Source organism: Mirounga leonina, unplaced genomic scaffold (assembly GCF_011800145.1).
Source record: "Mirounga leonina isolate KUSES-001 unplaced genomic scaffold, KU_Mleo_1.0 Mir_180, whole genome shotgun sequence".
Taxonomy (NCBI): domain Eukaryota; kingdom Metazoa; phylum Chordata; class Mammalia; order Carnivora; family Phocidae; genus Mirounga; species Mirounga leonina.
This window is the reverse complement of record NW_023270469.1, coordinates 6,405,457-6,430,345: the sequence shown is the minus strand read 5'-3', so window position 1 is coordinate 6,430,345 and position 24,889 is coordinate 6,405,457. Positions and strand designations below refer to the sequence as shown.

Here is a 24,889-nt window from a genome sequence, read left to right as displayed (position 1 = left end):
GAAAAGCAAAAAAATCTAACTGCAACGTTTACAAGAAATTACCCTAAAATCAAGAGGATATTGCAAGAGCAAAGTTTACAACCCCTCCCCCAAGAATGCAAGAGTTACTGGAAGAAATTGGGAAGAAAAAATTAATCTCCAATTTTAATTTAATGATGCCTGAGTGGCTTAGTCAGTTAAGCATCTACCTTCAGCTCAGGTCATCATCTCTGGGTCCTGGGATCGAGACCCACATCAGTCTTCCTGCTCAGCAGGGAGTCTGCTTCTCTCCCTCTCCCCAGCACTTGTTTTCTCTCTCTCTCTCAAAAAAAAGATAACTTAAAACCAAAAGTATCAAAGATCATTAAGAGGAACCATACGGAATGATAGTTTGGTTTACAAAGGGATGCAAGAGGCCTTGGGGTTTAATTAGGACACAGCATCATACCTGAATCTATAAAACAAAAGCTCCCACAAAGGTTACTTGATTAAAAAAAAAAAAAATCAGCAAGGACAGATGATCAAGCTAATATTAACAAGCTTGATTTAAGAGATAAACACCTTTGTGTCCATCAGTCGATAATATACATTTTCCTTCTGTTGTCCAGAAACTTTATAAACTTGACTGCATAACTGGTTGCAAAGACAACTTAAATACATTTTAAAGGAGAAGGATTTCATAAGTTGCTAAGATTTGGAAGATAATAAAAGATAGCCCAAATGTTCACTATTGGAAAAGAAATTCCTAGATAAAACAAATGAAAACAATTACCTAAACAGCAGTAAAATATTTATGCCGTAACTATATTTAGAAGAGGAAAATGCTTGCCTTAAAACCAGAGAAGACTGAAAACACATGCACTAATTGTCCATCTTAGAATTTTTTTAAACACCAATAAAATAATAGGAACAAAATAAAGGTAAAGGCCAACTGAATGAAATACAAAACCTAGAAGAAAAAAGAAATGCTGATTCATTAAGATCCATTAAATAAACTCTTTGTCTGCTTAATGAACAAAGTAAGAGCAGAAACAAGAGTAAATATTGAGAAGGAGAGTGAACCCCCAAATAAAATACATTTGTAAACTAGGGCATATGGGTGATTACTTGAAGAATGTACGTGGGCGAAAACTGTTTTAAGAAGCCATAGAAAACTCACAGAGTCCTGTAGCACTAAAACAGCTATCAGGTAAAACAGGTATTAGATCTGGATGGTTTTATAGCTAAATTCTACCTGGATTTAAAGAACATAATTCTAATGTTAGTCCATTGAGGTCAACAGAAAAATGGAAATGCTCCATTACTGTCTAGAAGCTATAGACATCTGTATCAAAACTGAAGATAGAGTCGTAGATAATTCTTTAAAAAAAAAAAAAAAAACACAGCAAGTCATTTCCAGCTATTTTCTAGAACAAAGTAATCCTTACTATTTTTTTATTCCAATAATGCAAGGATGGTTTGTCAACACTTTTAGTGGCAATACATAAATCACTAAATGCCACAAATATAACCGAATTTTATCTCTTCACCAAATTTATGCTGATTATCACCATTCACAAATATGGCTATATAAAGACTCCAGTTTTAAGGAAACTTATTTTTGTTTTGTATTTATTATCTAACCACTTTATTCTAGAAAGAACAGTTAGAAATGTAGGGTGGGAGGCAGGGACAGATAGTTTTTTTATCAATATCATGAATGAGATTTCCTAACAATTTACACATTAGTGAAATTTAAATTAAAGTATACAGCTTATTGGGGCCCCTGGCTGGCTCAGTTGGTAGAGCATGCAACTCTTGATCTCTGGGTTGTCAATTCAAGACTGATGTTGAGTGTAGAGATTACATAAAAATAAAATCTCTTTAAAAAAAGGAATATAACTTATAAACACTACCTGAACAAGTAGTATAGATCACCCTTCCAGAAATTGTTTGATGGGAATCAGAGGTATCAATATAAAATTACTTTAAAGTATATATATACAGACACACACACAGGTAAGTACAGAAACAAATGCATGTTGGCATTGGAAGAGATAGCTCTTCCGTATGGAAGAATTCCAATTAATAAATGTACAAAGGAATGAGAAATAGAAAATCACCATTTCAACACCAGAGTAATTGCTACGGGTAAGATCTAAGGGATGCTAAAATTAGTGGAAGTTTGAGGAGACATAGGATGCCTGCATAGTCCTAAAGTATCTTCCTTCAAGAAATTTATTGACTGGAAGAGAATTAACCAAGTGGTCAAGATTACCATCAGTAATAAGACACGATGGTATCACGCACTTTCTGAGAAGGCTACATCACTTCTTTGACATTCTTGCCAAAGCTGCACCATGCCAGATAAATCATGGGAAAACACCAAACCCAAATAGTAGGACACAGTTCAGAATTACCGGCTAAACTCTTCAAAAGTGTCAAGGTCATAAAAGATGAGAGGATGGAGGAAGTGTCACAGTCTGTGACACTGGAAGACTCTAGGGAGACTCAGCAACTACAGGCAATGTGGGATCTTGGACAGGATCCTGGAACAGAACAAGGACACTGATGAAAAACCAATGAAAACCAAATAGAATGTGTAGTTAACTTCTTAGTTTGGATAACTGCACTATGATTGTGTGGGATGTTAGTCCTGGGGAGTGGGGAGGAGATAGGGGATGCGAGAACGCTCTGTACTTATAGTGCAACTTTATTTCATCGTAAAAACAATTAAAGCATCAGTGGGGAATAAAAACTGAAAGGAAAAAAAAACAAAAGGTACAGAACTGAATGAAGATCTTGTCACAGGCCAGGTGTAGTTCATTCAAAGATCTTCTCCAAGATTCTAAGGACCCGAAATTTTAAAAATACATAGATCCATCTAAAACAAAGGCTTACCGATGATATAAGGGTTCAAAGTGGGAATAAAAAAATCACAATATAAACAAATTGAGAGACCCCCCCCGATGGACATATAGCCATAGGGGAACAGGAGAGAATTGGGGAAAACAGCTAGATCTTTCTCCCCAAAGATAATTCCTGAAAACTGAAAAACCAAGAACTTGCATTTTAAGGTGTTTTTTTTTTTGTTTTTTTTTTTAAGAACTCTCAATAATCAAAAGAAATTCCTAATTTTGAGGAGTGGGGATCATGAGAGCTGGGGGATGATTAACAAGGAGAAGTCTGGTGTGTTTTTTTTTTTGGCTAATAATCCTTATAGAACTTCTTGACTTTCAACTTTGTGCATACATAATTAATAAAAACTGAAAATTTAAAAACCTAAGTAGGAGATGATGCATTGCTGGGGAGCATAGGACATATTCAAGGACCTTTGGTGTGAATGTGACAAGAGAGATGGGTTAGTAGTTGGAGGGGGGTGTGGGCTCAAGGAGAGCTTTTCAATGTGTTTGCTGCTGATGGGAGTCATTTACTAGAGAAGGGAAGGATGGTGCAGGAGGGAGGGGGCCCTGGGGCCAGCAGGAAAGAATAGACATGGCACGCGGGTCCTGGGTGGGCAGATTTCCTATGTAATTTCTCCTCTGTTCCACGTGAAACAAGAAGCAAGGCCATTAGCTGAAACCAGGGAGGTCTGAGCAAGAGGTGTGAAACAGTCATCTTTAGAGAGCAGGAAAGAGGATTGTGTAGCTAAATACAGCAGGATTGTATTGTTTAACGTGCTTCTATGACAGAGGCATTATTAATATTTTATTTAGGATTTTTGCACTGAGAGTCTGTAGTTTTTGGTCAGGTTTTGTTAGGCCAGCTTCTTAACAATTACATGGAGGCCTTCTTTCTCAGAGCTGTGGCACATTTTGAATAGAACTGGAATAATTACTAACTACACCTAACATGTTAAAGACATCATTTGTGAAACTTTCTGGGCCAGTGATAAGAGCTTTCTCATTTTCTTCTAGGATAAAATGAGTCTCTTCAATTTTTTTTTTCTTATTGGATAATTTTCCATAATAGGAAATGTAGGTCTCTATAATAAAAATTGGAGATGTAAGAGCCTTATAACAAATACAAATACATATTCTCTTCATGGCCATCTTGGTTTTTATTTCACAAATTCCTGCCATTTCTAGGTTTACCTTTACTGACTCAGTCTACTTCCCTTAGACCTGTTCTTTTTACAACTCCTTGTGTTTGGATATTTAATTCTTTTATTTCCTATCCTTTTTGGGTGCTAAGGCAGTGGGGGCTGAAGGCCATCCCCAAGTAGATGATTCAGGGCTAGGTGAGGCTTCCTCTCCTGAAACACATTTCAGAAAAAAGGACATGGCACGTGCCCAGGACTCAGGCCAGTGATCGGCTGCGTGCTGGAGGGACTGAGATAAAAGTGGACACAGCCCTGAAGCCAGAATGTGTACTATTCCTGAGAACCTAGAGCTCTGAGCAATCACCTTAGCCCTTTGCTGGCCCTGCCCTGTGAATCCCCCATTTAGAACATTCAGTAAAGGACCGGGGCCCCTGGCTGGCTCACTTGGAAGGGCATGCAAGTCTTGATCTCAGAGTCCTGAGTTTGAGCCCCACGTTGGATGTGGAGGTTACCTAAATAAGTAATTTAAAAAAGAACATTCAGAAAACCAGATACCAATGTATAGATTCAGGGAGGAAAGAAACCCCATTCAAGATGAGCTTGCACATTATAATTTTAAGATGCTTGAGGAAAATATAGCTAACAAATATAATGGCAAGAGGATTCACCCAATGAATCTGAAAATAACTTTGAAATAATTTTTTTTTGTTTTTTAAAGAATCCAATGAGTATCTGCATTTTAAAAAGAACCACCTTTTTTATTATTATGTAAGACTGAGAGGGCCAGTTAGAAATCCTGGAAATATAGTTTGAAAAACCTTACTTTCTTTTTAAAGCTTAGCAAGTGGGAAATTCTGGAATGGATATAGTTAAGGAAAGAATCTGTAAATGTAAAGATTGTATTGGGGAATTTGCTTTCCAACTGCAAGACAAGATAAAAATATGAAAAGGGAAAAAAAAAAGTATAGAATGCAGAGCTCCAGCATAAAGTATTGGCAATATATTCATGGCTAAAAATCTTCCTGGTACTGAAGAAGCACATGCTCTCCACCTATAATCAATAGCAGTGTGAATATGCACATAAAGACCCATTCCACTGAATTGGCAGAAAACCAGAATAAAGAGAAAATTATAAAAGTGAAAAAGGTTACCTATAAAGGATTCTACGAAGGATTGGTAGACCACAAGCACTCCCCTCTATAGCAACCGCAGCCTCAAGACTAAGGAATATCTTCAGAAGACTTAAGACACAAAGCTGTAAGTCTAGACATTCTGTATCCTAATAATTACCATTCAAGAGTGAGGGCAAAATGAAGGTAGTTTTCAGACCTACAGATAATTTAGTACTAATAAACCTTTGCTAAAAAGAACTACCAAAGTCCTTACTTAGGCAAGAAGGACCACAATGCAAGAAGCAATGGTGACCCATGAAATCAGTAAACTCTATTAGAAAATATCATGGAACACTACATCAAAAACTAATGATGTAATGTATGGTGATTAACATAATAAAAACAAAACAAAAAAAGAAAACAAATAACTATAGGGAGCATCTGCGTGGCTCAGTCAGTTAAGCGTCTGCCTTCGGCTCAGGTCATGATCCCAAAGCCCCGAATCGTGCTCCCTGCTTGGCGGAAAGCCTGCTTCTCCCTCTGCCTTCTGTCCCTCCCCACCCCACTCATGTGCTCTCTCTCTCTCTGCTCTCTCTAATATTAAAAAAAAAGAAAACTGTAGACTTGGAAAAAGCTAAATTTTGTGTGAAAACTCTGACTCGAAAGAAAACCAGGAAATAACGATCCCAAAATTCTAAGAGGCAACGAGGGAGTCTTGATCAAGAAGGGTGCACAGGGCAGACAACCTTCTATTTCCTCCTTTGGCATCTCCACAGCTGTTTACAGTTATTCATTAAACCGTATATATGTTTCTACATACTTCTCTGAATATTCGTTATGGAATACGGAGTACCGAATTTATGTAACATGGTATAAATGCACTGGGATTCAGAAAATGAGATAAAAGTCTGCAAGCGTAGATGCATTAGTAGAAAACATGGATCTTGAACTTAACCTGAACAAAAGTCATTATAAATGAAAGCAACAGAAGTTGTTTTATTCTGGGTAGAGGGAAGGTGAAGAGAGATCATTTGTAGTACAGGGTTAAGACTTAAAATCTTTTTTAAAAAATAGAGCAGAAATTGCATTTATTTGAGAGAGAGCACAAGCGGGAGGGCAGAGGGAGAGAGAATCTTTAGCAGACTTTGTGCTGAACACAGAGCCTGACATGGGGCTCGAAATCACCACCCAGAGATCACGACCTGAGCCGAAACTGAGTTGGATGCTTAACCGACTATGCCACTCAGGAGCCCCTCTGCTTTATTCTTAATAGGAAGGGAAGCTGGTCTCCTTGGGCAAACATAAATTGAAGTAGAGTCATTACTGACTCTTCCCAGTGCCTCACTGCATGCACTGAATAGTCACGAGGACTGTCCCTCTTACCTCCTTGCCCTGTGCAAGTCTGCCTGCTTTTTCTCCTCTGCGTCTTTGCAAGTGGCCAGAATACTCTTTGCCATTGCCCTCCCCACTCTCCAAAGTCAGAGTTCTAGTTATCCTGGCAGATGTCCATGATGTTTTGTTAGGTTGTTAAGGTGGGGAAAATGTGCTAAGTTACGGTCTGAGTCCATTTTTTTGTAAAGATAAATGACAAGAGAAACCCATTCTTGAATACTGATGGCACATTTTTGTAGCACTGGAGTCTCTCACTTGAACTACTCCATCAGTAATAGCAGCCAACAGAGTGACCTCCGGAGTATCTTTTACATAATAGTCAGTAGATGGCGGAGTAGGAGGGTCCTGAGCTCATCTCCTCCCGTGGACACATTGAGACATCTACAGATAAGAAACCCACTCAGAAAATGACCCGAAGACTGTCAGAGCAGATTGTCCCCAGCTAAAGACCTAAGAAAAAGCTACAGCAAGAAGGGTCTGAGGGGCAGAAACAAGGTTGGGACCCAACCCCCCCGTGCAGGAGGAATATCCCAGGTGAAGAGGTGCTCCCTGCAGAGCAATGGAATCCAGTCCCACATCAGGAACACCGGGCCCTGGGGACCTGCCCTGGGAAGAGTAGCCCCTAGTCTGGCTTTGAAGATCAGTGTGGCTGAAGTGCAGGAGAGTCAGCAGGCGATAGGAAACCAAGACTCCACTTGTGCAGAGCCATGGTGCTGTATCGCTCCGTCTGAGACCCCGCACAGAGGCAGCTGTTTGAAAGCACCCGGGTGACACATGGAGTTACTAATTTCAGGGCATGTGCTGGAGGGTCAGGGATCTGTAGGAGTTTTCGCTAGGAATAGAAGTGCGGGTAGGTGCCATTTTTCTTGCCTCCCTTTAGCCTAGCTGGCAGGATGCTGGTAGCAGCCAATTCTGACGCCCTCATCTACTGTGCTAGCACCATTCACCCCACCAGGCATTCTCCTGCAGACTCCCCCCACGCCAGCAGGTGCCCCTGCCCTCAGCAAATACCACCCTGCCACAGGCAGTGGGCAGCCCTGGTCAAGACCAGAGCCCCTCCAAAGTGACTCCTGGGGAGGGGGAGGCAGGCCCAATCACCATGGGGGGGCATACACAACCCACACAGGACACAACCTTGGAGCTCCTGGTTCTTGTGACCAGGGGCCATTGCACTACTGGGCCCCACAGTACATCTACATAAAGCCGTTGCTTTGAAGACCAGGAGATGTAGCTGACCTACCTAATACATAGATACAAACACAGACAAAATGACGCAGAGGACTATGTTCCAAATGAAAGAACAAAATAAAACCTTAGAAAAAGAACTAGATGAAATGGAAATTAACAATCTAGTCAAGAGTTTAAAGTAATGGTCATAAAGGTGGTCACCAGACTTGGCTGAACTCAAAATTTTAACAGAGACAGAAAATATAAAGAAGAACCAATCAAAATTGAATACAGTAACTTAAAACCACACTCAAAAGCAGGGTGAAGGATGTAGAGCAGATCAATGATCTGGAAGACAGGATAGTGGAAAGCATGCAAGCTAAATAGCAAAAAGAATAAAAAATAATGAGGATAGGTTAAGGGACCTTTGGGAAACATCAAGTATACTAACTTTCACATTGTAGAGGTCCCAGAAAGAGAAGAGAGCAGGGCAGAAAACTTAATTGAAGAAATAATAGCTGAAAACTTCCCTAAGGTGGAAGGAAACACACCCATGTTCAGGAAGCACAGAGAGTCCCAAATAAGATGAACCCAAGGAAGTCCACATCAAGACACATAATAATTAAAATGTTGAAGATTAAAGACAGAAAATCTTAAAATCAAGAGAAAAGAAAATAGTTACATACAAGGGAAACCCCATAAGGCATCAGCTGATTTTTTTTTTCAGCAGAAACTTTCCAGACCAAAGGGAGAGGTATCATATATTCAAAGTGCTAAAAGGAAAAAACAAACAATCCTAAAACCAAGAATACTCTACTTGGCAAGTTATTCAGAATTGAAGGAGAGAGTCAGTTTCCTAGACTAAAGTTAAAGGAGTTTATCACCACTAAACCGGCCTCACAAGAAATGGTAAAGAGACTTATTTCAGTAGAAAAGAAAAGCCCATAACTAGAAGAAAATTATGAAAGGAAAAAATTTCAGTGGTAAAAGCAAACATAAAGGTAGTAGATCAATCACTTATAAAGCTAGTACAAAGTTTAAAGGACAAAAATAGTAAAATCAGTTCTATAGACAGAAAGTTAAGGGACACAAAATAAAAAGATGTAAATTGTGATGCCATATACATAAAATGTGAAGCAAGGGAGTAAAAATGTAGTACTTTTAGGCTGTTCAAAGTTTGGTTTGAACTTAAGAGATCATCAACTTAGTACAGACTGCTAATATACACACGATAGAGGTGATCCTTGTAATCACAAACCAAAAACCTATAATAGATACACAAAAAAAATAGAAAGGAATCCAAGCATAACACTAAAGAAAGTCATCAAATCCTGGAAAAAGAAAAAGGAACACAGAACTACAAAAACAATCAGAAAACAATTAACAAAATGGCAATAAGTATATGTCTATAAGTAATTACTTTAAATGTCAGTGGACTCAATGTTCTATCTATATGCTGTCGTCCGTGTGCTGCCTCCAAGAAACTCACTTCGGACGTAAAAACACTGAAAGTGAGGGGGGTAGAAAAATACTCCATGCAAATGGAAGTGGAAAAAAAAAAGTTGCAGTAGCAATACTTATGTTTAAAAAAGAAAAAAAAATAGACTAAAAAAAAGTAATAAGAGACAAGGCCATTACACAATGATAAAGGGATCAATCCAGCAAGAGGCGATAGCAATTGTAAATATCTACGCACCCAACGTAGGAGCATCTAAATCCATAAAAGGAGAAATGGACAATAAAATAATTGGAGGGGACTTTAACATGTCACTTAAATGGATAGATTATCCAGACATAAAATCAGAAAGGAAACAGTGGTTTTGAGGGACACTTCAGACCAGATGAACTTAACATATATACAGAACGTTCCATCCCAAACCAGCAGAATACACATCCTTTTCAGGGGCCCACGGAACAATCTCCAGGATAGGTTACATTTTAGGCCACAAAACAAGTGTCATTACATTTAAGAAGACTGAAATCATATGCAACATTTTTCTAACCACAACAGTTTGAAACTAGAGACCAATTATGAAAGAATCTTGGGAAAAAACAAGGAAACTAAACAGGATACTAAACGACCAGTGAGTCAACAAAGATATCAAAGAGGAAATCCGAAAACACCTGAGACAAATGAAAATGGAAACAACAGTTCGAAATCTCTGGGATGCACCAAGAGCAGTTCTAAGGGCGAAGCTGATGGAAATATAGACTTAACCCAAGAAAAAAACAAATCTCAATCTCTACTTTTACTTAAAGGAACTAGAATTCAAGAACAAAAAACAAAGCCCAAAGTTAGTAGAAAGAAGGAAATAATAAAGATCAGAATGTAAATGAAATAGAGACTACACACAAAAACAAAACAAAACAAAACCACCACTGGAAGGAAGGGCTGTTTCTTTGAAAAGATAAAATAGATAAACCTTTAGCCAGAGTCATCAGACCCAAAAATCAAAGGGGACTTCATGCAGGAAAAGTTACAACTGACACCACAGAAATATAAAGGATTATAAAAGACTACTACCAAAAATTATACACCGAGTTGGACAACGTAGAAGAAATGGATAAGTTCCTAGAAATGTACAATCTTCTAAGACCGAATGAAGAATAGAAAATAGACTAGTAAGCAAATCAAATCAACGATCAAAAAACTCACAACAAACAAAAGCTCAGGATCAGATGGCTTCACAGGTGAATTCTACCAAGTTTTTTTTTTTTTTTTTTTTTTTTTTTAAGATTGTATTTATTTATTTGAAAGAGAAAGGGCACAAGCAGGGGGAGCGGCAGGGAGCCTGATGTGGGACTTGATCCCAGGACCCTGAGACCATGACCTGAGCCAAAGGCAGATGCTTAACCCACTGAGCCACCCAGGTGCCCTTTACCAAGCATTTAAAGAGTAACCTATCCTTCTCAAACTCTTCCAAAAAGCTGAAGAGGAAGTAATGCTTCAAATTTCATTCTATGATGACAGCATTATCCGGATACCAAAACCAGACAGACACACACATACACACATGAAAATTACACACCAATATCCCTGATAAACAGATGCAAAAATCCTCAACAACATATTAGCAAAGTGAATTCAACAATACATTAAAAGCACCATTCACCACCATGAAGGGGGATTTATTTCAGGGGTGCAAGAATGGGTCATTATCCACAAATCAAAGTATTTATCACATTAATAAAATAAAGGATAAAAACATCTCAATAGATGCAGGAAAAACATTTGTCAAAATTCAACATCCATTTATTATAAAAACTCTCAAAGTGGGGGTAGAGGGAACATACCTCAAAATAATTAAGGCCATGTATGACAAACCCAGAGCTAACATCATACTCAACAATGAAAAGCTAAAAGCTTTTCCTCTAAGATCAAGAACAGGACAAGGGTATCCACTCTTATTCATCATACTATTGGAAGTCCTAGCCACAGCAATAAGACAATAAAAGGAATCCAGAGTGGTAAAGAAGAAGTAAAACTTAGCAGCTGATGTGATAGTATATATGGAAAATCCTAAAAACCACCAAAAAAAAGCCATTATAACTAATAAGTGAATTAAGTTGCAGGATACAAAATTAACCGACAGAAGTCCGTCGTGTTTCTGTACACCAATAACAAGTTAACCAAAAGAGAAATTTAAAAAAAATCCCATCTACAATTGCATCATAAAGAATGAAGTACCTAGAAGTAAATTTCACCAAGGAGGTGAAAGACCTGTACTCTGAAAACTTTAAGACATTGATGAAAGAAACTGAAGATGATGCAATTAGATGAAAAGTTATACCATGCTCATGGATTGGAAGAATATTGTTAAAATGTCCATATTACCCAAGGTAATCTACAGATTCGATGCAATCCTTATCAAAATACCAACAGCATTTTTCACAAAAATAGAATAATCCTCAAACTTGTATGGAATCACAAAAGAACAGCCAAAGCAGTCTTGACAAAGAACAAGGCTGGAGGTATCACACTTCCAGATTTCAAGATAAACTACAAACTACAGTAAGCAAAACAGTGTGGTACTGGCACAAAAACAGACACATAGATCAATGGAACAGAACGGAGAGTGCAAAAATAAGCCACACTTATATGGTCAATGACCCTATGACAAAGTAGGCAATAATATACAATGGGAAAAGACAGATTTCAATAAATGCTGTTGGGGAAACCGGACAGCTGCATGGAAAAGAATGAAACTGCACTACTTCCATACACCATACACAAAAATAAACTCAAAATTAATTAAAGACTTAAATGTAAAGACCTAAAACCACAAAACTGCTAACAGAAAATACAGGTAGTCAACTCTTTGGACATCGGCCTTAACAATACTTTTCTGGATCTGTCTCCTCAGGCAAGGAAAACAAAAGCAAAAAAACAAGTGGGCCTACTACATCAAACTAAAAAACTTTTTTCACAGCAAAGGAAATCATCAACAAAATGAAAAGGCAACCTACTGAATTCATACAACTCAACACCAAAAAAAACAAAACAAACCCGTCTGATTAAAAAATGGGCAGAGGATCCGGACATTCTTCCAAAGACGACATACAGATGGCCAACAGACACATGGAAAGATGCTCAATATTACTCATCACTGGGGAATGCAAATCAAAACCACAGTGAGAAATCAACCTCACACCTGTCAGAAGGACTAGTATTGAAAAGCAAAAAGAGCACATGTTGGCAAGGGTGTGGAGAAAAAGAAAACCTCAGTGTTGGTAGGAATGTAAATTCATGCAGCCATTGTGGAAACAGTATGGAGGTTCCTTCAAAAAATTAAAACTAGAACTACCATACAATCCAGTAATTCCACTTCTGGGTATTCACCCAAAGAAAATGAAAACATTAATTCAAAAAGATATGTGCACCCCTATATTTACTGTAGCATTATACACAACAGCCAAGATAGGGGAGCAACCTAAGTGTCTACTGATAGACGAATGGATAAAGAAAATGTGGTACATGTACAATGGACTATTACTCAGCGATAAATAAAGATTGAAATCCTGCCATCTGCAGCCACATGGATGGACCTAGAAGGTATTATGTTACATGAAATAAGTTAGAGAAGGACAAATACTACAGGGTTTCACTTAGATGTAGAATTTAAAAACGAAAACAAATTAACAAAACAGAAATAGACTCAAATACAGAGAACTGATGGTTGCCAGAGAGGAGGGGGAGTGGGAGGATTAGCAGAACAGCTGAAGGGGATTGAGAGGTACACACTTCCAGTTATAAGTCATGGGAATGAAAAGTTCAGCAGAGGGAATGTAGTCAATATTGAAATAACTTTGTATGGTGACAGATGGTAACTACACTTATGGTGGTAAGCATTTCATAATGTCTGTAATTGCCAAATCACTATGTTGTACAACTGAAACCAATATTGTAGGTCAACTATACTTCAATTAAAAACTTAAATTAAAAAAATCAGTAGAGTAAAACATCCTCTTTCTCCCATGCTGAAATCCCAACTCCTTGCTGTGATAATTTTTTTTTCTTAACATAATGGAGGGAATATTTTGGGTAGGAAAACTGTAGTGTTTAATGGTAGATCTTGCTTCAGTCATGGCCGGATCCAGGTGCTCATCCAGTGGCTCTATTTCCCTCTCTTTTAACTTCATTCCCAGCTTTCTCTACATGATAGCAAAGGGACCACTATCAACTAGAAACATTCACTGCTCTTTCAACTGATCCCCAAGAAAAGAAAGTTTTTGTTTGTTTTTTTTTTTTTTCCTAAGAAGAGCACCAACCAAACTCCCATGGAATTGGCCTGGCTTGGGTTGTGCTCACAGGTGGTGGGCAGGGGGAGTAAGACATCATTACTAGCTAGAACAGAGTCGAATACCACCTCTGGGGGGCATAACCTAAGTTAGCTTGGCTTGGGGGGGATGGGGTAACAGCTTTGCAATATAATTCATATACCATATAAATGACCCATTTAAGATGTGCTATTCGGTGGTTTTTAGTATTTTCAGAGTTGTGCAACCATCACCATGATCAATTTTAGAACATTTTCATCACCCCAAAAAGAAGCTCTTGCTCTTTAGCTATGTCCACTCCCAGCCCAGGCAACCACTACTTTTCTGTCTGTATGAATTTACCTGTTCTGGACATTTCATAGAAATGCAATCAACCGTGTGTGGTCTTTTGGAACTGGCTTCTTTAACTTAAATAATGTTTGCAAGGTTCATCCGTGTTGTAATGTGCAATCTTGCGCTTTAAGGTCTTCAAAGATCTGCCGGCCCCTGCTTCCCTTTCTGTCCTATTAGGCTACTCTCCCCCTTCCCTGTTGTGTTCTACTTTAAGCACATAGCTACTTAGACCCTTTGCATTCGGGTAAGGACCAAAAGGGGACGGAGAATGAAAACCCAGATTTAGGCCCTAGGATCAGCGGGCAGTGCAGTTATTGCAGGGTTTCACAAAAAAGCCACCCTTTATTGGGGACAGGGGTTTTTCAAACTGCTTGCTTCCAATGGAATAAATAATTGTGAGTTTTATCTTCTGTTAAAATGGGCCCTGCCTTTTTTGGGGGGGATAATCCCAGTTGCGAAACTTCTGCCTCCTGCTCCCCTCTCTCACTCTGTGAAGATGTGGAGCCCCACACGGTCCCCATGTGGCTGTTCTCTCCCCTCCAGGAAAGCGAAGAGGAACTTTACTCCTCCTGCCGCCAGCTCAGAAGGCGGCAGGAAGAACTGAACAATCAGCTCTTTCTGTACGACACACACCAGAACTTGCGCAATGCCAACCGGGATGCCCTCGTTAAAGAGTTCAACGTCAATGAGAACCAGCTCCAGCTGTACCAGGAGAAGTGCAACCGGAGGTAGGCTGGTCCCTCCCCCACCTGCAGATGCCCAGGTCTTGCTCCTCCAAGCAGTGATGTGGGGCACTTGAAGCCTGGCCCCCATCTTTAGAAATTCTTTGATCCCTCAATGCTAAGGCTCTTTGCTCTATAAACTTACAGTAATTTTTCTTAAGTATCTGCACCTTTCCTAAGCCAAACTGTCACCACTAGGAGGACACATCGATATAATAGTGAAACTAAACAGTGACCTCTACCTTCCAAAGAGCCTTGTCATGTTCCTGCGGTCCAGTGGTTCTGGACTGGGGCAGAACCCACCCCCCGGCCCCCAAGGGATGCTTCTGGTTGTGCTACAGAAGCAATGTGGGAAGGGGGGTGGGCAGCCACGTCCACCTAGTGCCCTGAAGTGTGCCAGACAGCCCTGCTCAACAGAACTAGCCTGAACTGCCCAAACAGACTCAGTGGGAAACAGTGTAGACTCTTTACCCATATGCTCATTTCATCCACACTATAGCCTACAGAGTAGCAGGGAGCCCTGTGCAACGCCCAGCGAGGACACAGAGATTCAGAGAGGCTACCTGTCTTGCCAGGAGCCCACCTCCCTGACCGTCCGCCGTCTACCAGCCAGCCACAGAGGCCCTGCAGCTGTTGGGCACACGGCCCGGGTCTGAGCCTAATGCCTGATGCTGAAATCTGTTTTATTGCAGGTTAAGAGAGAAGAGAGTCAGCAACAGCAGGTTTTACTCCTAGGAGCCGGGGTACATGACTAAGGGGGTCACGCGTGCGTTTGTCCTCTCTTCAGGCCCTGGGAACATGCTCATCTGTGGGGCCATCCTCTCCTCAAGCCTGGCCCCAAGAGGACATTTCTGGAGATCCCACTGGCAGGAGCTGAGGTTATTTCCTGCTCATTTTTTCATCTCGGACAATTTCTTAACTTATATTTTCTATAGAGGATCGTGGAAACTGTGTTCCTCATTTTTGGCCTCTCGTGTTCCAAACCTCCTTGAATAAAAGCCGTGAAAATCCCGCTCAGTTACCCCTCCCGTGCACGACCCTTACGATGACCAGCATCCCTTTTCCACCTCTAAAGACCCAGGTAGTTGACTTCCATGGTGGGAGGAGCCCAGTATGTAAGGAACACATTCATTAGATTCTGCAAAGGAGGTTAACTAAAAGGCAAACGATTCCTCAGTTAAGGCCACCGGCTTTCACCAGGGCCCACGGAGGAGCCCTGCCCCTGGCTGCCGTCCCTGCCGGCCTGCCCTGGCCCGGGTCAGCGGGCTCAGCTCCAAGCATGCTCCCGCCGGCTGGCTGGCCTCACGGACCAGTGGCCGTGCCTCAAAGGGGGATGGAATTTCTCTTCAGGAGGACAGCTTCAGTCCATGGTGGAGGCTTGCTCTGTGACTGCAGTTTTGGGGGGTGGGGGTGGGGTGGGGACCCCTTTGAATTAAAAAGTCTGTCAGAGAGACCAGAGACTCACTGAAGGCTCAGCCAGCCTCTTAACCCCTGGCTCTGCTCGCTCAGGAGCTGGCTGTGAGCCCGTGGAGAGGCCCTGAGTCCACAGCTCTCCACAGACAAGAGGTCATCTACTGATTTAACAAGGTGATCACAGTTAGCCCTCCGGTCATCCCATTTTCTGGAGCACTGAGCTAAGCCTCAGCAAACTACAAAAAAATCCCATCTGCAGCCATCCCCGCAGGGGCTGACCCACCGAGGACAAGAGAGTATTCCTCTCCAGGTTGATACTGATACAACCAAGTGATTTGTACAGGGTGAGGATTTTGTAAGGTTTCTTTTTTTTTTTTAAAGATTTTATTTATTTGAGAGAGAGAGAATGAGAGACAGAGAGCATGAGAGGGAGGAGGGTCAGAGGGAGAAGCAGACTCCCCGCCGAGCAGGGAGCCCGATGCGGGACTCGATCCAGGGACTCCAGGATCATGACCTGAGCCGAAGGCAGTCGCTTAACCAACTGAGCCACCCAGGCGCCCTAGTAAGGTTTCTTAAAGACAAGGATAGTGGGGGCGTGGAGGGTAGGACTCTGTAAAGTCACAACTTGCTCAGGGGGAATGGAGAATTGACTTGGTGGGTGAGGGGAAGTAACTGTGAGAAAACACTTGTATCAGGACGACCAACTAGCAAGAAGCCTGGTGGGTTGACTGCTTGGAACTGGATCCTAGCAACCCATTCAGCCCTCCCCTAGTTACCCTGGACTTAGCAAGTCTGCGTTATTGCTGGGAAGTCCATTAAAGCCAGCCGGGCTGTGTGTGATCAAAAAGCCTTATGCCTGCATTCCAAAAAAGTTTTTAAGCACCTCAAAATACCAAGCACTGTGCCCATGGTCAGGGGTACGATGTAAAAAAAAATAAAATAAAAAAATAAAAAATTAGGGGTTAAAACCAAAAACCCGTGCTCGCTGTTCTGGAACATACCCACATGCTCCTGAAAGAAATGCATTTTACCTTCCCTGAAGCCAGGAGTGTAGGTAACAGCAGGCTGACGAGGGAGCTGTTACCTTGTGACATTACTTATTCTTCCAACTGGAGTTGCTATTTTATTTCGCAGTAGCAACTGAGCGAATATTCCTGATGGTGGCAAATGTTCAAAGCAACTTTGAATAGAAGTGAGAGGCAAAGACACTGAGCTGAGTGCCACGCAAAGGGATTTGCAGACTCTAGAGCCAGTGTCCTGTTCGCCATTGGCCAGGTGGCCACTGGAGCCTAGTCATTGCACCCCCAGCCCTACCTCCAGACTTCTTTTGCCTCCATCATTACCTCTACACCACAGAGCTCAGGTGCTGCTGTCGTCCCCCCTGTTTTCAGCTGAGCGGGGAGTAAGAGACCTAAACCTTCCCACTTCACTCCATTTTAAAGTCAAAGAGCTAAAGCCTGGATCCCCTTTCTGCTTAAAATGGATTTTCTGCTAGTGTGTCAAAGAAATTAAGATGGGGTGGCATAGAAGGCAACAACGGAGCACCTTTTCAGCTGTTACCGTGTAAAATCCATACCCATCCACACCTATGCTGAGAAAAAGCAGATACTGGGGTAGTGGGGATTAGAACATAAATGGTGCTGCGAAGAACTCTTTCCCTAAGACTGTCTCCTCCTAGGTGCTACAGTGACTTGAATCCACCATTAGGGAGTATTGGTTTTTGCTCATCCATTCTCCCCTTAATAGGGTAACACATGAATTTAACTGAGAGAAGGTGGTACTAGGATTCTCTCAGGAAAGACGCAGAGGGAATGTGAAGGGCACAGGGGATATCACTACTCTTCCCATAGTCTGCCCGGATGCCACAGAACCTAAGTATAAGATATTCAGCTGAGGCTGTGGCTTAACCATCGTGGGATAAGCACAATTCAGGCCAAGCAGAACAGTGAGAGGAGCATCTTGAGAGACCCCAGCAGCACAGCAGATCTGAACCACGACTGTGTATGCGTTACACTGTTTTCGTTAACCGCTTCTCTAGGTGGAGCATTTAGAATAGGTTTTATCACATGGAAAAAATAAAGGGGTGGGGCTGGTTAGATCATTAGAGTTTGGGAAATTCAGGTTGTACAAAGTTAAATAATTTCTCTGCTGCGAAACGTGGCTATCCTAATGTGCACAGTTGAGAGAGGTGTGGAATATCACATTTCCCAAATTAGATCTCTCAATCCTTTCGCCAAGGGATGTCTATCTCATGGGACTAGTGTGCAAGGCAGCACAATTGAGGGCCGGCTGCTCTATGAAGAAGACAGCCACAGGGCTGCATGACTGCCTCAGTTGGAAGAGCAAGCGACTCTTGATCTCGGGGTCATGAGCTTGAGGTTCCATGATGGGTGTAGAGGTTACTAAAAAATTAAAAAGGCAGCCAGGCAAGAGAATCTAATAATTGATATACCTTGTGACTTAGTTAAATAAAATCTGAACTTAAGCCACTAAGGCCAATGGTCTTAAAATGGGGCAGCCTTACCCCCACCTATCTACCACAGCTTTCTAAGGAATACACAGGGCTCAAATAGTTTTAGGGGATCAATTTTCAGATCCTTACCTTCCTATTTTACTCTTAAGACTCATCTGCCTCAGAAAATGCCTTTTTCTCCCCTTAAAAAGAAAATGCTCTTTCCCCAGAGTCAGTCTTAAACTATGGAGCATGACTCAAGGTATAACATTTACAATATGAGTGCTTGGAAAGTGAAAGCCTCTTAACAATCAGGTACAAATCCTTCTGCCATTCAGGTGGTTCTCAATTCTTTTGATTTCAATGAAGTTGAAGGAACACCCAAGATTTCTTAGTATTTTAGCATGTAGTTCTGAAGGCCTTGGAAGAATTCAGCTATCACGCTAACACAAAAACCCCTTCTGTTCCTGTCTCCTTATCTCCTCGAACAAAGATCAGCAACACTTGCATACATAAAATTGCCAAAGGAGAAAAGAATTGATACTGTGACCATTCTAACAAAGGTAACCTTCATCCACAGAGAGATGAAATAACAGGATAGAAGCTTCCTTCAACACACTGACACATTGCCAATGAAATTTTACTATGTTTAATTATTAAAATTTGTACTCTATTAGTTTTATTGACCAAGTTCAATCCAGAAGAAAGTTTCAAATACATCGAGCCTTATGATTTATAGGATATCATAGAATTGTGTTACAAATATGCAAAGAATCAATATAAAAGCCAAAAATCAATAGGCTAAAATTTTGAAGGGAAGTAGAATAAAAATATACATTCAAGGAGTAAAAGGAAAAAGTGTGGTATTTCCTACCATCAAAAATTGCCTTATTCATGTAATTTTTTAGAAGGGTGGTAGTGTCTCTCAGCTCTTGTATTTAGAACCTCTAGGCTAAACTTAAAGAGGAATGTAAGCATTTTATTTTAAGATGCAGTATCTACAGCATGCTGACAACTTGGATCCTTTGCAGTGATTTACGATGAAAAATTTTAGACATCCATTTAGAAATGTTCAGGCGGATACTCAGATTTTCAAAATTCACTGAAGAGGTCTCTGAGTGTTAAATTTTAAGATGGCTGATCTGGGGCCACTAAGTGATGAGTTGCACTTGAAACCAAGAAGGACGGCTAAAAGGGGCCCCAATCCTTTTAACAAATTTAAAATGGATAAAAGTAATTTTCAGAGCACCAGGGTGGCTCAGACAGTTAAGCGTCCAACTCACGATCTCAATTTAGGTCTTGATCTCAGGGTTGTTAGTTCAAGCCCTACGATGGGCATGAAGCATACTTTAAAAAAAAAAAATGAAGTTAACTTTCAACTGCATATTGGGTGACTGCAGCTTGGGTGACTGCTAACTTTCTGGAGACAACCCTAAAAAGCCATACTCTGGCCAATGGAAAGTTAATAAATAGTTTAAGAAATATGCAGAATGACAAAATTGGCATTTGAAAAACAGTGATTTCTCTTGGTTCTGTCCTTTCTGAAAATTTTTCTTCTTGAACCAGATTCTACAATGACCCTGCCTTTCAGAAATTTCCTTATTTCTTACTTTTCAATAGGCTTTAAAAAGCTGCATTTGTAAACTTGTGTTTCATTATTAAAGCTTAATTTATTTTTTATATAAACTGTGTGCTTGTGTGTACATAGAAAATCATGTGAATGCATCACATAAATATTGGCTACTGCTAATGTGAAAATTAAATGGCTGTATCACATTTTTAAAAAATAAAGATTTGGTCTAAATGAATACAGCAATCTGCCCACAATTGTGTGTGTGTGTGTGTATTTTAAATATGAATCACTTTTTTGCTCCCATATAAAACAATAAATACTTCAGCCTTGAGATAGGTACATTTATAATTCTTTTCTCAAAATGTGTTTTTTGGGGCACCTGGGTGACTTTGTCATTAAGCGTCTGCCTTGGGCTCAGGTCATGATCCCAGGGTCCTGGGATTGAGCCCTGCATTGGGCTCCTGGCTCAGCGGGAGGACTGCTTCTCTTTCTCCCACTTCCCCTGCTTGTGTTCCCTCTCTCGCTCTGTCAAATAAAATCTTTAAAAAAATAAAAAATAATGTGTTTTTGGGGCACCTGGGTAGCTCAGTCAGTTAAGTGAGCAGATTTCGACTCAGGTCATGATCTCAGGGTCGTGACATCAAACACTGTGTTGGGCTCTGTGCTGGGTGTGGAGCCTGCTTAAGACTCTCTCTCTCTCCCTCTGCTCTGCACCCCCCAACCCACCCCCCAGCTCGGGCATGCTCTCTAAAAAAAATAGTAAAATAAAATGTGTTTTTCTATCCTATTACACTTTTCTTCTAGGTTACTGATCTATCTCCCTTTCAGGAAAAAGTCACTCAACATAGAAACCCAAGTTTATACAATTAACACATGACCACTCAGCAGTCTGTCAGTCTTTTGAAGAGTATTTGGTGCTAGAGGGGCAATGAGGTTATTATAAGCACCTGTATTTCTCAACTAAGTGATACGGCATGCTAGAATCATCAGTCATCGTATTTTCTTGCCAAAAGTGGCTGGTACATGGGCAACCATGTTGTGTATCCTAGGACTGTCCCACCCCCGACCCTCAGCCACTGATTGGATTAGTCACCACCTTCCAAAACCTTAAGAACAGCCTATGACAAACCCCCTGCATTTAGAAGATGAAGGAGGAGTAGCAAAAAGCAAAGGCAAAGAAGGAATTAGAACTGCTAAGCTATCTTTTTTAATGGATAAAGTTAGAACTTTCATAAAGATATAAAATGAAGACAGGTCAAAAAATTTAACTCATTAACAAGGGAACCAATAAAATGTTACACTGGTTCAAAGAGTAATTCAAAGAACAATACATATTACAGGCTATCAGATGTCCAGATCATCTGATTCTACACTTGTCATTGTAACTCAGATGATTCTTGTCCAAAGACATGCAAACTATGTCCAGTAGAGATTCAAATGTTCACTGTCTGTGGCTATCAACCAGTTTTGCCAAGTTTTGTATCTATTAAGCGAATTTGTTTCAGCATCACCAGTGGACATGAAACCTGACCCCCTACCTTACACCATATACAAAAATAAAGTCCAGTTAAGATTGTAGATCAAAATGTAAAAGATAAAATGGTAACATTTCTAGAAGGTAATCACAACCTTGGAATAGGGAAAAGCTGCCTTGACAAAAAGCAAAGACACCAACCCTAAAGGAAGACTGCTAAATTAGATTCCACTCAAGTTCACAACTGCTGTTTATCAAGAGATGCAATTAGAAGAACAAAAAGGCAAGCTGCAGGGTGGGAGAAGGTACTAGCAATAACATATGTGACAGAGAACCTCAGTCAAAATAGGATTCTATCCCTCCAACAAATCAGTAAGAAAAAATTCATTAGAAAAAGGGCAAGTTTCATGAATAAGCAACTTACAAGACTATATCCAAATGGCTGATAAGTATATTAAAAGATGCTCATTCATTCTTAAGAGAAAATGTAAATTAAAACCACAATAAAATGCCACCACACAATTACTAGAGTGGCAAAAATTTAAAAGCCTAATAACATTAGCAACTTGGCAAGAAGGTAGAGGGACCGGCACACTGCTTGTTTTGTCAATTGCTACAAAATTACATTATAAAGATATTTGACATTCTCTACTGAGTTAAGCCATATGCATACCCTACGACCCAGCAATTCCACTCCTAAATATATGCCTAATAGAAATGCATGCATATACACACCAAAAGGCATGTACCAGAGTGTCCATAGTACGGTTATTCACAATAGTCAGAAACAGAAGAGCACTACTGTCCATCTACTGCAGAGCCGGTCAATTGTATGTAGGTGTTTTCACAATGAAGCATAGACAATGATGACAAACGACTGAGCTATGACAACATGTAACAACATGGACGGACCTCACAACTACAAGCTGAGGGAAAGAGGCTAGAAACACACAAATGTAGCAAAGGAAAAAATGGAATAATCTAAATTAGAAGGATATACAGGAAAATGTAGGCTATCTGTAAGAGGAGACCGGCTAAGAAGGGGAGACAGGACGCGGCACAGCACGTGTGGGGAACACGGACACCTTTACCCACTATCGCTGGAGGAACGCAAAATGCAGGGCAACGCCTACCCAGTGGTACCATGTGTCAAACACTTTTTAAAAACTTCACACAGACCGTATTCTACACTGCTTGTTAGCAGACATATGGATGGACAGGGAAAAGTGTAAAAATGGGCTGAAACGAGCCTCTAAAGGCAAAGACGGAGTCAGTGGGAAGGTGAGGTGAGGCGACAGATAGGGCAAGTTCAGCTCCATCAGAGATTTTTCTCTTTCAAGCACCGGAAGGGTTGCTCTGTTTGGCACAAACATGCAAGATGGCTTGCTCTACCACAACTGGATACGGGCATATCCCATCTTTCTGGTCCACGGGTGAACACTTACAGAGAAGAATAGGAGTAATGAAAAATCAATGAGGGAGCGAGCCTGGGGAGGGGGGAGGGGAGGAGAGGAATCAGAAGGAGGGAGGAGAGAGACCACGGAGATGAAAACTAAAAGAAATAGTCCAAAATGTTAGCAGCTAATATTTCTGGTAGTGAGAAAATGCCATTATATGAGAAAGGAAATTTTCAACTTTTAAGGTTTGTGGGCCCTGCTTGTGGGCTCAGGGAAGCTATACTTTAACATTTAGTTGGGTCAAAAGGACTCAGCTAAACCCCAAGGCATGGGCTCTATTTCTGCCCGAAGTGCATGCTGTACATTGGCTTCCTTCCCTGGCTCCTGAAAACAAGATAAAGTCGGTAACTTTCTGGAATGTCCTTCCTCATGATGATTTGTACCTCTTTGTGTAAAACAAAACAAGGGGCATCTGGATGGCTCAGTTGGTTAAGTGTCTGCCTTCGGCTCTGGTCAAGATCCCAGGGTCCTGGGATCAAGCCCCACATCAGGCTCCCTGCTCATTAGGGAGTTTGCTTCTCCCTCTGCTGCTTCCCCTGCTTGTGCGCTCTCTCTGTCAAATAAATAAATAAAATCTTCAAAAAATAAAACAAACAAAAACAAAAAACATATATAACCCTCCACTGAAAGAAAGTTCCTTCCCTGGAGCACTCTCTTCTTTTTGAGGATTGTCTATCCCTGGGCACGTGTCTTAACTGGGGTTCAAATAAAACTCTTCCCTGCTCTTTAAAAATTTTAAAGCGGAGCCTGGGTGGCTCAGTCAGTTGAGCCTCCCACTCGTGGTTTTGGCTCAGGTTGTGATCTCAGGGTCATGGGAATCAAGCACAGAGTCCGCTTGGGATTCACTCTCTCCCCCTCTCCTCCTCCCCCACCACACACGCACTCTCTCTAAAATAAATAAATCTTTAAAAAAATTTTTTTTAAAAAGGTTCATTTTGCATCAATATATATTATTCTTTTTTCAATTTTACTTTCAAAAAAAAAAAAGGAAAGAAAAATAAAACTATATAAAAAAGATTTACCTGGCAAATTTTAATAAAAGCACAGCTGGAGTAGCTTGTTAATATTAAATAAATTGCAAAGCAAGGCAGGTACCCCTCACAGTAACATTTTACCCTGGTAACAAGAACACTGCCCCAACAAACTGCAATAGACACAAACCTTGATGCTTCTCACAGTATGTGATGCTTCTCACATAAAGCAGACTGGGGGAGAGAAACAAGTTCACAACTGTAGTCAGGGACAAAGAGTTCTCTCTCCGAAAATTATAGCTTAAGGTGACAAAATAAGGACAAAGAGAACCTGAATAATACAAGTCACAAGTTTGATCAAATGCACACATATGGTCCTACAAACACACCTGAACTCCGCACCCAGAGGGTACTGCTTTTGTTTGAGCACATTTACAAATATTGACCAAGCCATGGGGGTGGGGTGTACCACAGGGGTGTACTTGTACTCGGATTTTTTTAAGGGTTCACAATAAAAGCCACAAAGCATTTATTTACAATTGTCCACTGCAGTTCTCAAGACCTAATGGCAAGTATGTGTGCTGCACTCTGAGGACCCAGGGAGGAGGCGGTCAGTGGGGACAACCTGGGTCAGGACAGGGCTGCAGGTGGCCCCACATGGAGCGCCCAGGTCTGCGGGCAGGAGGCAGAGCTGAAGGGAGGATTTTCATAGAATTTTATAAGCTGATTTCAAAAGTCACATGAATAATGTAAAGAAATAGCCTGGGAATTTTGAAAAGAAACCAGAAGGGGAACGTATGTCCTAGCAAATGCAAAAGACCTGATAAATCCATAATAATCGAAACAATGTTATCTCCACAGTGAAAGGTATGAATCAATCAACTTGAGAAAAGGTTGGGAGAGAAACAGGGACACAGGGGGAGGGGGAAAGGAGAGGAGGGGGGGGGGGGTAGAGGAAGGAGAGAAGGTTAGTAGGATGACTAATCCAATTATGTTGAGATGACTGGTCATTTAGTAAACCCCAAGTTACAAATTTACTTCACAT

General features: G+C 40.8%; 1 protein-coding gene across 1 annotated transcript in view; it reads left to right on the top strand.

Annotated features, from left to right (window-relative positions):
* Positions 1 to 15,516, top strand: part of PLCG2 (phospholipase C gamma 2) — a 139,815-nt gene extending 124,299 nt beyond the window's left edge. Inside the window, exons 31-32 of the mRNA XM_035024718.1 lie at positions 14,326 to 14,510; positions 15,197 to 15,516. Of these exons, the coding sequence (XP_034880609.1) occupies positions 14,326 to 14,510; positions 15,197 to 15,239 (228 nt within the window). The 3' untranslated portion in view covers positions 15,240 to 15,516. The remainder of the gene's footprint in view (positions 1 to 14,325; positions 14,511 to 15,196) is intronic.
* The last annotated feature ends 9,373 nt before the right edge of the window (positions 15,517 to 24,889 follow it).